We start from the raw sequence: 12,740 nt of genomic DNA on the forward strand, positions 1-12,740 counted from the left end.
GATCCTGGCATCCAACTCTATGTGCCCCCATGGGGAATAGGCAATATCTGGTACAAGACACCTTAGACATGCAGAAGACACCCAGCACCCAGATCCTGGCATCCGACTCTATGTGCCCCCATGGAGAATAGGCAATTCTGGTACAAGACACCTTAGACATGTAGAAGACACCCAGCACCCAGATCCTGGCATCCGACTCTATGTGCCCCCATGGAGAATAGGCAATTCTGGTACAAGACACCTTGGACATGTAGAAGACACCCAGCACCCAGATCCTGGCATCTGACTCTATGTGCCCCCATGTGGAATAGGCAATTCTGGTACAAGACACCTTAGACATGCAGAAGACACCCAGCACCCAGATCCTGGCATCTGACTCTATGTGCCCCCATGGGGAATAGGCAATTCTAGTACAAGACACCTTAGACATGCAGAAGACACCCAGCACCCAGATCCTAGTATCTACCACCATTCCAGAACACAGATGCTCAGAGAAGACCTATCTTGTGCCAAGAAACTATGAGGGCTGCGAAAAACCAAAACGGCCTTTCCACAAATACCCTTCAGTGTTAAAAAGAAAAAAAAGACCTTCTGAAAAATAAAGCATCAGCAATCAACTTATTAGAAGGAAAGTATAATACTTCTTGATCAAATATTTCAATTCTCTGTGGGTCAATACCCAGCTTTGAAGGAAAAAAAACAACAATTTTCCCATCTGCCAGTTTTACTGAGACACCTCACTGAAAGAAAAACTTTAAAATGGTAAGAAGAATTATCAAGAAGTCTCTGATTGTTTCAAAATAGCAGAAACCCACAAAAGCTTTTAAAAATAAGTTTTTCGAAATAAAAAGCTCAAGCTTTTAAAAATAAGACACGTGAGCATTTCTCTAGTTAACAAATTTGTTGAGGTAATGAAAACTAACAAGCCAAGCACACCTGGGTTAGGAGCTGCTCTCTGAGAGATCAAATCACCTGGCTCCACAAGACACCATCTGGACAACCAGACACTATTGCCAGACCTCTGCACTGAGCACAGCTACGCTGGCCCTGGGCTGTTGCCAGCCAATACGGCCCCCCACGTGGCCCCCCACGCAGGCTCAGCTTGTCCTGCTTGTGTTCACTCTTCAATGCCTCTGTACCTGGTTCCATTTATCTACCTGAGTACACCTATACATGCTCAGGATCCCTTTCATGTGTACTAAACGTAGACCCCTGCTGAGAAGGTTGTCCCCAACACTGTCCCAAAGCTATTCTGATGCTGGCATTCAAAGGACAGACAGACTACATGACTGATGACCAACTTCACACAGGGCACTTCTGCCGTCTTCCATTGCCAGTATCTCCTCAAAAACACCTTTGAAGCTAAAACCTCTTGTTGCTGCACCTAAAATTACAACTGAGCAAAACCTTCATTTATTGTATACTTGCAGGAAGAAAGGCACCTGCCCAAAAAAATGAACGTCAAGTACATTTTTCTCTTCCCAAAGTAGCACACAGTTGTTGGCTGAAACCCCATCTAAGCAACGTCACAGACATTTTTATTGTGGCAGTGCCATAGATGTCTACGACAGAGTCCCACGCATTCCCTAGGGACGTCACTGAAACTGGAAAGACCTTAGAGGTATCTGCACTATCCTGAAATGACGCTCAGATTTCCGGCACACCGTTCCCAACAAATTCAAGCGGGCCTCGGGAACTCCTATTCTTAAGAGTATATGACTCGAATATAAGATAATCTATGACTTTTATATCTCTAATTTTTATTTTAAATATGTGAGGCCCAAAATAAATAATTCACAGGAATATCCTATTACCCAGAATATTAATCAATTTTTTAAATGTTTTTGGAGACTTTTTTATGTTCCACTGCTCACATTTAAGAGATAAAATTCTCATACATGTATTTGTGTTTACAAATGAGCAGCTAATTTAAAAAAAAATTTTTTTGATTGCAATACTAGGATTAAATTCTTATCCTCTAAAATTTCCCCCAAATTTCTTGTGGACAGCTTTCAACTGTTGGCAGTTTGTATTTCCCATTTAAAAATTATTCAAATCCATCCTATCCTAAATTCTGCCTATAAGAAAGTAGGGAAAAAAAAAAAAAAAGATTTTTCCTCTATTACTCTTAATTTTTATAAGCAATGGTTTTATTAGCAATATGAATAAACCTCATGACTAATAAAAAATAACAGTGCATCCCATCACAGGTTAATTTTATCTTACCAATCGAATTCTTTGAATCCATACAATCTAACTGATTTGGATTAATCAGATGGAAGGCCTGTGTTGAGATCAGAAACTCTTACTTTACCACATGCTCGGGCACACAGAGAAAGCCACGGCAGGGCTCCAGATAGCCGCAGGTCCCCGATGGTGGTGAAGGAAGTGGAAATCCTGACCAGGAAGCCTGCCGTCACCAGAACACAGAGATGGCGGCTCCTTGCAGCCTGGAAACGTGCCCCAGCTGAGGGAAGCTCTGTTGTCAGAAGACTGAAAACTCAGAGGAACATGGCTCACCAGACAGGGAGTGCAGACTAACATGGTGTGGGTGGCCAGTCTCTCCCGTCACATCTGCCTTGGTGAGGGTGGCATCTTTACAAGATCGATAACAAAACCGTGAGGCTAAAGGAACCCAAGAGCAGGCCTCTGTTACCTCCTTCTTTTCAAAGATAAGGAAACTGGACACTGAGACTCAAAATGCTTATACAGCTTGGTCAGGTCACCCAGCAAGATCTGAACCCACGGATCTTGGGACACCCAGAGGCTGTGCTCCTCCCCACACATGACGCTCCCTCCAGAGATCTACACATGGAACACCAAAAACGCCATTCCAGGGATCCCACACACAGCTCAGCCCCCTGGAATTCTTCCTCCTCAGCTGTGCAAAGGTACAAACGCCCACCTGGCCCTGGTGAAAGGACCACAGATCATGAAAGGCAGAAGTGGAATAAATAAGATTCTTATCAACACTTCCCCTAACTCATGAAGGTTACCCCCTCCAAACACAAACAAAGAAGTGACAAAGGACCAAGGGCTGTCCTCAGAATATGCAGCTTCTTGTCAGCAGGAAGTATGTCCTTCATTCATCGCTTCACCACTTAGGGCAATGGCTCTCCATAGAGGTGCCCAGGAGGGTTCTGACAATCTGCTGGGACATATCTGGCTGTTATAAATAGAACACACTGCTAGAACTGAGTGGGAACAGCTCGAGGAGGTGAAGACATCCAAGGACATCAGGGAGGTGAAGACAGTGACGAGACAGTCACACAACTTATCTTCCCACACCAACTTCAACAGTCCTCAACATTCATATGAGTGAAAAACATGCTTCTCGTTCTCAGAGCCTAGACCCTTACTCCAGCCTACATTTATGCACAAAATAGTTTCACGTATTTTTAATATAGCCTGAATTTTGCAGAAATTCAGCTTCTGTGTGAGTCTGAGGGAAACATGCTTCGTGTTGTCTGAAGCTTCATCCAGAACTGCTGACCGTGGTGGAACATTCCACTCCCAACTGGAAAGCGGCCATAGCATCCGAGTCCCTATACCAGAGCCCTGGATCAGACACCAGGAAGCCTCCCACTCATCGCAGGGGTTAGGCACCTGGCTTATCCCTTACATCTTCCAGTGGGATCTGCCTGGCCATTTACATATGAAAATACATGTTATTTTATCATCATTACTTCCCTTTCATCCTCCTTTACAGTACACTTACAGCATTATGTTAATTTCCAAATTACATTTTTTAAATGCTGTGTTTTAGAAGAAGGTGTTGGGTCTGGCAAGGTGGACCTCACTGCCCGAGGGCCTAGGACAGAAGCTGGCACACGGATCACATGCAACCAATGTCTGCTGGCAAAAACCAACTGGTGAGCTGTGACAACACGTACAAACACATGTAAGAGGCCCCGTCTCAAAGTGACATCAGGAACAGCCCCCATCTTCCTTCTGGGTACAGATACTACATTCAACCACCACCAGGTGGACATCAGGTGTGGAGGCCATGGGACATTTCAGACAAGCCAGGGACCTCCGAGAGGGAAAACAGGCACTACTGACCACCAGTAGGCGTGACCCAGGCTGTCCCAGACAAACCAGATCGATGGCCACCTTGAAACTGTGGCATTCGAGTGGGCATCCCAAAACTAAGGAGTGAAGGAGCCCCTCCTGTCCCTGCCCATGCCCCCACAAGTCCACAGAGCACTAAGCCCTCTCAGCCACCAGCAACATAGCAGAGCAGTCCTAGTAGCAGGAGGCTGGGTCAGTTCCACTAGACTGGTGCAGCCTCCTGGTCTGCTCCCGCCATGTTCCACCCCACTGCCACTCCTCACATAGGGCAGGAGGCTATGGCTCCCCTCATCTGTGCCTATCATGCTCCGCCCCACCACCCGCTCCTCACATGGCAGCAGACTGCAGTTCCCCACATCTGCACCCACCGTGTTCCACCCCACCGCCCGCTCCTCACACAGGGCAGGAGGCTGCAGGTCCCCTTATCTGTGCCCACCATGTCCCACCCCACTGCCCGCTCCTCACAGGGCAGGAGGCTGCAGCTCCTTTCATCTGCGCCCACCATGCTCCACCCCACCGCCCGCTCCTCACAGGGCAGGAGGCTTCAGCTCTCTTCATCTGTGCCCACCATGTTCCACCCCACTGCCTGCTCTTCACACAGGGCAGGAGGCTGCAGCTCCCTTCATCTGCGCCCACCATGTTCCACCCCACTGCCCACTCCTCACACAGGGCAAGAGGCTGCAGCTCCCCTCATCTGTGCCCACCATGTTCCACCCCACCGCCCACTCTTCACACAGGGCAGGAGCCTGGAGCTCCCCTCATCTGCGCCCACCATGTTCCACCCCACCGCCCGCTCCTCACAGGGCAGCAGGCTGCAGCTCCCCACATCTGCACCCACCATGTTCCACCCCACTGCCCGCTCTTCACACAGTGCAGGAGGCTGCAGCTCCCCACATCTGCACCCACCATGTTCCACCCCACCGCCCGCTCCTCACACAGGGCAGGAGGCTGCAGCTCTCCTCATCTGCGCCTACCGTGTTCCACTCCACCACCCGCTCTTCATAGGGCAGGAGGTTGCAGTCGGTTCAGAAGAACCTCAACAGAAAAGCCCTCGGTGAAAAATGTTCAACATTCATCAGGTACAAGACAAATTCTTCCCACTACCACAAATCTGACTCCTTTGTATCCAGGTGTGGGGGAAGGATAGAGGACGATCCCTGTGCCCGGAGCCTCTGCCTAAGCTGGCCCCGTAAGCCAAAGTCTCTGAGGTATGCCATACACTCACAATACATTAGCAGGTCAAGGCTTTCTAGAAAATCTTTCCAATCTTAAGTAAACTTCTTAGAGAGCAAACGATTCACAGTACACAAACTACTATTTCTCTAGGAGCAGACTCGGAATCTTAAATAAATAAGCACAATAAAAACTACAGACTTGAGCAAAAAGTTTGATATAGTGAAATGAAATTTATAAAAGGCTGCCTATGAAGAAAAAATACCTAATTGCTCGCCACAGAGTGTAGAGAAAAAAGGAGAGAAGCTAATGTACACCCCCAAAGACTGGTGGGCCAGCTGCAAAGCACAGCTGCCTCCGCCTGGCTCACATCAGAAAGGAAAATGTGACAACAATGCAGGTCGACCAGGACTGCCTAACTAGACTCAGTGCACGATGTTGTTCAGGCCAATGCCCCCACGGAGAACTGGTCTCCACAGAACCACAGCTGAGCAGGCGGACCTGGGTTGGGGCAGGCAGGGCTTTCTGGAAGCACTCTCTACAGACAGTGCTTCCTCACCTTACCGCGGGCATCCTTACCACCGCACTTTGTTGCAGGTCTGTGTGGCTCCGAGCGGGGAGCCAGCCACCATGGGGACTTGGATGGGGCTATGCTGCTTGTTGGTGACCAGGTCCAGCTTTTCCTCTAGCGACTTACACGTCGCCTCTAGCGCCTGCAGCTTGGCTTCAATGCTATCCAACCGTAAGCAGATTGTCTGGTTAATGGAATACAGGAATGACTGGAAATGAAAAAGAGAAACACTTAGAATGGGCATCCTGACCTTCAGTGAGACAATTAAAGGAACGCCTAACAGCGATTTCCTCATTTCAGTTGCTTCTATCCCTGCGGTTCAGTCAGCCCTTTAGTTATAAGCCAGAAACACTTGAGTAAACAAGTTGAACTTCTTTCTTAAAACCTGACCACTTAATCATGGCTTTACTTTTATCTGTAGCTGCAATTCTTAATTACGCTTTAGTCCATATAATAAAACACTTGGGTAATCTTTAATGTTATTAAATTAATCAGTAAATTACACACAAAACTGGCCAAATATTTCCAGCCATGAAAACAGATAACATCTAACATCAAAACAGCCTGCAATGCCCTGGCCTTGGCTCAGCGCGTTCACGTTTTGCCCAGCTGCTGCGGAAGATGAGGAGATCCCGTGTTTCATCTGATCTGAGCGGCTGGTCACGAGGGGCCTAGGAGCTTCTTGAACAGCAAGTCTGCCACCTACTGGTCCATATCCAGTAGTGTTTGTGTTAGATAATGAAAGCCAAACCCAACCCATAGCCAGGTGGAGTCAATTCTGACTCACAGCGACCCTATAGGGCAGAGTAGAACTGGCCCAGTTTCCAAGGAACGCCTGGTGGATTCAAACCGCCGACCTTTCAATTAGCAGCCATAGCATTTAACCACTATGCCACTAGGGTTTCCGTTAGATCATTAGGTCTCAATTACTAACTCAAATTCATTCTAGCAAGTCGGGATATGCATAACTCCAAACCCCAAAAACCAAAACCCAGTGCCATCGAGTTGATTCCAACTCCAAACCTAGGAAACATCAAATATGCTAAATGGACGGGAAGGTACTTAGCTTCCACGGTTCCCGTTGCTGCCACCAGTCAACGGGAATACAGGTCGAAATGCATCCATTGTGTAAGAATTCTACCATGCAACAGAAACACTGGTCTCCTGGCTCAAAGGACTAAGGTGCTCATGAGCAGCAGCTTCCTAAAAGTCTCCTTGCTCAGTTTAGCTGCAAGGCGACACCTGACTTGAAATGGAATCTCTGAAAATGATGAAGAGCTTGGTTCATCTCCCTCTCTCCCTCTCTGCCCTCCACCTGGATGAGTGCAGTGCCCAAAGCAGACCCATTAGAGGTAGCAGATGAGGCCCTGTGGGTCCCTCTGAGTCACTCTGGGCCCAAGACACTGGGCAAGGGGAAGACAGCTGTGTTTCTACCCGACTGTGTGGGGCCTCCAGCACTCGCTGACATCCTGTACCCCTTTCTGCTCTGAGTGGATCTGCAGAACATCAAGATGACAGCAAAATCACACACTGCCTGACAGCTGACATCAAGGCCCAGGGGGAGAAGAAAACGATACTCTTATGCAGTGAGTTCGAAACAGACCGAGCTGACCTTCTGAAGAAGTGCATTTGTGTAGTTTCCTGGTATAGGTGGCAGTGTGGGCCCTCGATGAGGTAACTAAAATCTAGCCTCGACCTCCACTGCTGACCTCTCACCACTGCAAAGGCACAAACAACAAAGTGGCCTCAAAGCAGCATGTAAAAGAGGAAAACCAGCCAGTCAGTACAAGGTTGAGCCATGTTCAAGTGCTGACACTCAGTCAGCTTTAACAACAAAGGTAATTTCACACAGCTCAACCTGATAGAAGTCATCCTGAGAAGCAATTATTAATGAGTGAATTCTTGAGATAAAACTGTTAACCCCACCATCTTTTATAATTTGAAGACGCCAGTCATCTGGCTCCTGAACTCTTTAGCGGCAATGAAACCTTATTATTTTAATTCTGAATTATAAATATTCTGTCTGGTGTTTGGGTGAAAATTAATTACATATACATAAAACAATTTACCAAATAAAGAAGCAAGCAGTAGGGAACAATGTTTTTAAATAAGCCTTTTACACACAAGTGATAGTAATCATAAGCCATTCAGATCTATTCATTAAAGAGTTCTTGGCAATTTGGTAGGCAAATTTTTTCAAATCATACACGTGACTATACATGTTTGGCAGTATTAAAGTTGTAGGCAATGCCAGAGTTATTAACAATGAGACCAGAAATAAGGCAGAAACATTTTCATTTATTTCCTTTATATGTTTCAGTATTGTTTAAGTCATTTACAACAAATGTATCTTTATTGATAAATTATAATCATATTTTATTTTAAAACATGGAATCACTGAGTTGGAATCAACTGGACAGCAACTAACAAGTGCAAAGACTAATGCAGCCACCTTCTATTCAACTGGTTTGAAATAGAAATTTTATTATGAATATAGTTTTAAATCATCCCACGCATGTTTAAGCTAACGCTGCTTTTCCCTGTCAATAAAATGAATTGGATATTTCTAAACAGACACCCTGTATAAATAGAGGAGTCCCTGGGTGGCTCAAACAGTTAACACACTTGACTGCTAACCAAAAGGTTGGTTGGTTGGGTTTATCCAGAAGTGTGTGATTATGTGAAAAGGTTACTTTCTCACCTGCACTGCTTTCTGAAGTTTCCAGCATCTGCTCATATCTATCTCTGACTCTGCAAACACTAGGACCAAAGAAGTAAACTCAAGGATCCAAAAATAACTGACTGACGGAACTGGTGGTTTCCAAGAACCCCATCTAGTGAATTTTAAATTTTAGGTCATTCATATGCTAGTACATAAGTACTTCCTTCTAGTGGAAAATATTAGCCAAACTAATTTCTTACTTTCCTTCCACTCACAACAGGTGGCTTACAGACTGCTGGCTCCGAAAAGCACCAACGGGTGCAAAAGAGACAGGTCCTGCTGGGCAGCAGCCTCAGTCTACACGATGTTTACTCTCCATAAGTCCAAGAGGAACAGGTGACTTCATACACCATCCACGATAAAATGTAATCGTATCTTTACCTTTATGGAGGGGTCCTGGCAATTGATCTCTAGTCGCTGGCGTTTCAAAGCAGGTTCATCTTCATCCGTCACTACATGATTTTCCAAGACAACTGGAATCGGTGATAAAGACCGAGAGTTAGCCTTTCATCCGAAAGGGTCTACAGAAGAGTCTCAGTGCTAAGACAGTAAACAGCACTGATGCCTGGAGGCCATGTCTCTAAATGGCAAAACTGATTTCAAATGATATCTTTTTACAGTTTAAAGTTAAAACTCTCAGTCAGGCAGAAAATAGGATCCCTCTTTAATCCCAGGAAAAACTGAGATACTAGGTACATGATTTCCCTAATGTACCACTGTGTCATCCTAACATCTGGATGACAGGCTTCTCATTAGATGCTCTGTGAAGCCACCTGCGTGAGTGGCCTCATGAGAAACCCAGGTGATGATGATGGCTTCTTCCCAGTTTTACAGTCAAGTCTTGTCTGCTGGCTACCTCATTTCAAAAGCAAAACCATTCTTAGAAAATTACATGTTCTTATATGTTGATAATCAAAATAGTCTTACCAAGCTAAATTACCTGTCCCTCCCCACAGTGCAGCTGAAATCAAAGCCCCCTCCTCCTCATCAGCACCTTCCTGTTGCTCCCCACAGGTTCTGTAAGGACACACAACTCAGCCACTCAGGGCCTGTCACCCTGGCCCTGACCTCCTTCTCATCTAAAACTAACCACAAAAGCAACATGAAAAATAACCACAGAATCAAGGACCAAAATCGGCCATGATCCCAGCATCGATGCAAACTGCCTTTCTCTCAGTGATGCTGTCTAGCCTTTTTCCCTAAAGTTATTGGATTGTTTCGAGTTACGTATTTACAAGTACAGACAGAATTTTATTTGTCCTTTTTTATTGAAATTGTACCATACATGTTTTCCCACTTGCCTACAGTATATTCTTCTTCTCCCTCTTCTGGCCTGGGGTAATCTACGCCAACTGTCTGCCGTGGCTCTCTTCTAGACACACTCGCACATGGAGGCAGGTGTGTTACATGCAGAAGGGAGGGGCAACCGCTTCTCATCAACAGATTTCCCGTATCTTTTCTCTTCAGTTAGCAATCTAAGACAGACATCCTCCAGGTCATAGCTTTAAGGCACTCTTTCTCACACTAAGGCCACTTTGTGACTCTACAGAAATGAGTACCAGCATCTGAGCAAAGATACGTGTATGTATGTGTGTGTGTATGCACATAGACATGCAGGCCCCCGCCTGTCCATCGCGGGGGAATATGCTATGGCACGTGCACACTCTTAAACATGCTCTATGTTTCAAGTGTGCCCCCACTACAATTAAATGGGACTATCCCACCATGGCCAGACTCTGCTGTACTCTGACGATGCTGCGTAACTATGGCCCAGCTCATTCTCTTCCAGCCTCCCCATGCCACCATTGCCCCGACCACCTTCACTGAGGGAAACCCACCCACCATCCAGGACCAACTCAAGTGCCACCTCATGGGCAAAGTCACTCCTCGAAGAGCTGGAAGTTACTCCCTCTTACACTGTGATGCCAACGGTGTGAGCTACCCACCCCGAGCAGACCCCCCTCCATCGCACCATCCCCGCCAGGATGCATGTAGGCTTGGCAGGGCACACCTTCTGGGCACTTGGACTCCTTGCCTGTCATGGTAGGGACACGGCACACACAAGGAAGTCAAGTAACAGACACTTGTGGTCCTGCCCCCACCACAATCACAGCGACTCGCTCTGACAGGTTTTATTCACTGAGGTTTCAAGTAAGATCTCAATTTTTTAAAAAAGAATGCTGAGGCCTTTTTAAGCCTGTACATACAAGAGGGTTCACCTCAGAACTCTACACTATGGAGACTTCAAACGGTCCTACGGGTCTAACACGAACCTCCCACAAAGTCCTAGGCAAGGGCAGTTAAAATCTTACCTACCCAGAAGTAAATTATCCCAAACTCTACCTTGCAGAACCAGCCAACAACGCAAAGTGACAGGAAGCATATCGCTGATGGTAAAAACCCCTGCCTGCAAGGTCTGGGGCTTGCCAAAAGACAGCTGCTCAGGATCTGATCCAAAGCCTATTTGCTCTCATTGGAGACCAATTACACCAGGACAGGGAGAATGGAGACAGACCCCAGCAATCGTTTTTCCAAGTCTTTCAATTTGCTTAAAAGAAAACAAGTCCAGAGAGGTTAAGTGGCTTGTCTGGGGTCACATAGCTAGCGTCTTTGTAACTACAGAAAATAAGAATCCACGCACCTTGGCAACTGCAAGTCCCTCAAGGTTGTAAGCCAAGAGCAGCAAAGCGGCCATGTAGAAGGAAGGCCGGCTGTGGTGTAAGGACAAAGGGCACTCACACCGGGTGTGAGCAGTGGACGGCAGGGGACAGTTATTTCTTCTCTGTTCTCTGCTCAACTGTGCATGCACTGCTCGTTCTAATTCTGTGCTCATCGCTTTCAGAATTAGACCAAAGAGCTTTTCACGTTCGTATTAAGGCCACCACGCTCAACTGGAACGAGAGGCCTAAGGGAAACAATGACCTCGTGTGTGTTCCGACAGGTATGGTCAGCACACATGCAAACGCTGGGAAGAATCTAAGAACATTTTGTTTTAAATGGAAATAAGAAAAGCTCTAAGGACGTGCATGCCGACAATTTGAAAGCAGTTCTTTCTCTAGGATTATGGGAACTGTTTTTTATTTCTTCTACTCGCTTAACTATACTTTGAAACGTATACTTTGAAAAATAATTTTTTTAAACATATACTTTTAAATCTGCAAAGTCTATATTTTAGAAACGAGGAAAAAGCATCTTCCTCCATCGCCCACTATGGAGGCACGCGGGTATGCCGCGACGGAGTATGTGCTGGGTGTGTGCACATTCTCTGGGGCCTGGGTTTGCAGCCTCTTGGTCTCTGCAGGCCTCAGAGAGCCTTGTACACAGTCAGTTTTGATTAAACACTCAATAAATTGTAGTTTCCAGTTATTTAAAGAACAGAGATGGGACAAAATGAAGATGAGAAATTATTTTTCTAAGTTTTTTGAACTGCAAGTCTACAGACAGAGAATTTCTTTGGCAAGTATGCTGTCAGGATTTTAATCGTTCTAAAAATGCTTAAAACTTATGGACCTGGAACGTTTTCCTGCAAACACTGCTGGGTATGTTTTCTAAACGTGTTGGCATTAGCCTAGCAAAATATTAACAGGGATTTTAAAAATCATTATCTGAAGTGATAGTCCTTTTTAGCAACAACTCAGAAGCAAAATAAAATTCTGAGTAAAGAACAGCATTCCTGAAACATTATCTTCGTGTCATTCAATTCCCCAATTATTCCTAATATTCTCCCCTCCCCTACAACAACTCATTTCCAGATGATGTTTTTACAGGTAACAGACCAAAAAGAGCATACAAAACAGACATCATACTTTCTTAGGAGATCTCTGAAAATTCTCTCTTCTTGGGAGAAAAAAACAGCAGCATTTTGATTCTAATATTCCAAAAAGAATAATCGAGGAACCCAACATTCAGGACCTAATCCTGCAAGCCTGTCACTTGAAACTTATAAAACACATAAAACTTTAAGGTGAAAAAGGAAATGACACACACTAAGAAATTTTTCTATAAACTAACAAGTGTAGACAAAGTCTTTTCATAGACAAAGTTCCTAAAATCTAGAGTTTCAATTCTAAAGGGTTGCCTTAAAACAAATATTTAGCTGTGGTTTCAAAGTAGATTTGTGCCCATAACATCATTAAGAGAAACTACCCAACCTCGGCAAAAACATAGGGGAGATGCTGCTCGCACACATAGGAGGTGGGAAAA

General features: G+C 45.5%; 1 protein-coding gene across 7 annotated transcripts in view; it reads right to left on the minus strand.

Annotated features, from left to right (window-relative positions):
* Positions 1 to 12,740, minus strand: part of BANP (BTG3 associated nuclear protein) — a 99,052-nt gene that overhangs the window by 68,283 nt on the left and 18,029 nt on the right. For 6 of the 7 annotated variants that reach the window (XM_003418065.4, XM_010597810.3, XM_003418063.4 and 3 more), the window contains exons 3-4: positions 8,919 to 9,010; positions 5,824 to 6,023 (exon numbers count right to left, since the gene is read on the minus strand). In XM_003418065.4, the coding sequence (XP_003418113.1) occupies positions 5,824 to 6,023; positions 8,919 to 9,010 (292 nt within the window). Of the gene's footprint in view, positions 1 to 5,823; positions 6,024 to 8,918; positions 9,011 to 12,740 lie in introns of those variants that run through there. The other variant, XM_064273677.1, reaches the window with a different exon arrangement.

The sequence above is a fragment of the Loxodonta africana genome, chromosome 21 (genome assembly GCF_030014295.1).
Source record: "Loxodonta africana isolate mLoxAfr1 chromosome 21, mLoxAfr1.hap2, whole genome shotgun sequence".
Lineage (NCBI taxonomy): Eukaryota > Metazoa > Chordata > Mammalia > Proboscidea > Elephantidae > Loxodonta > Loxodonta africana.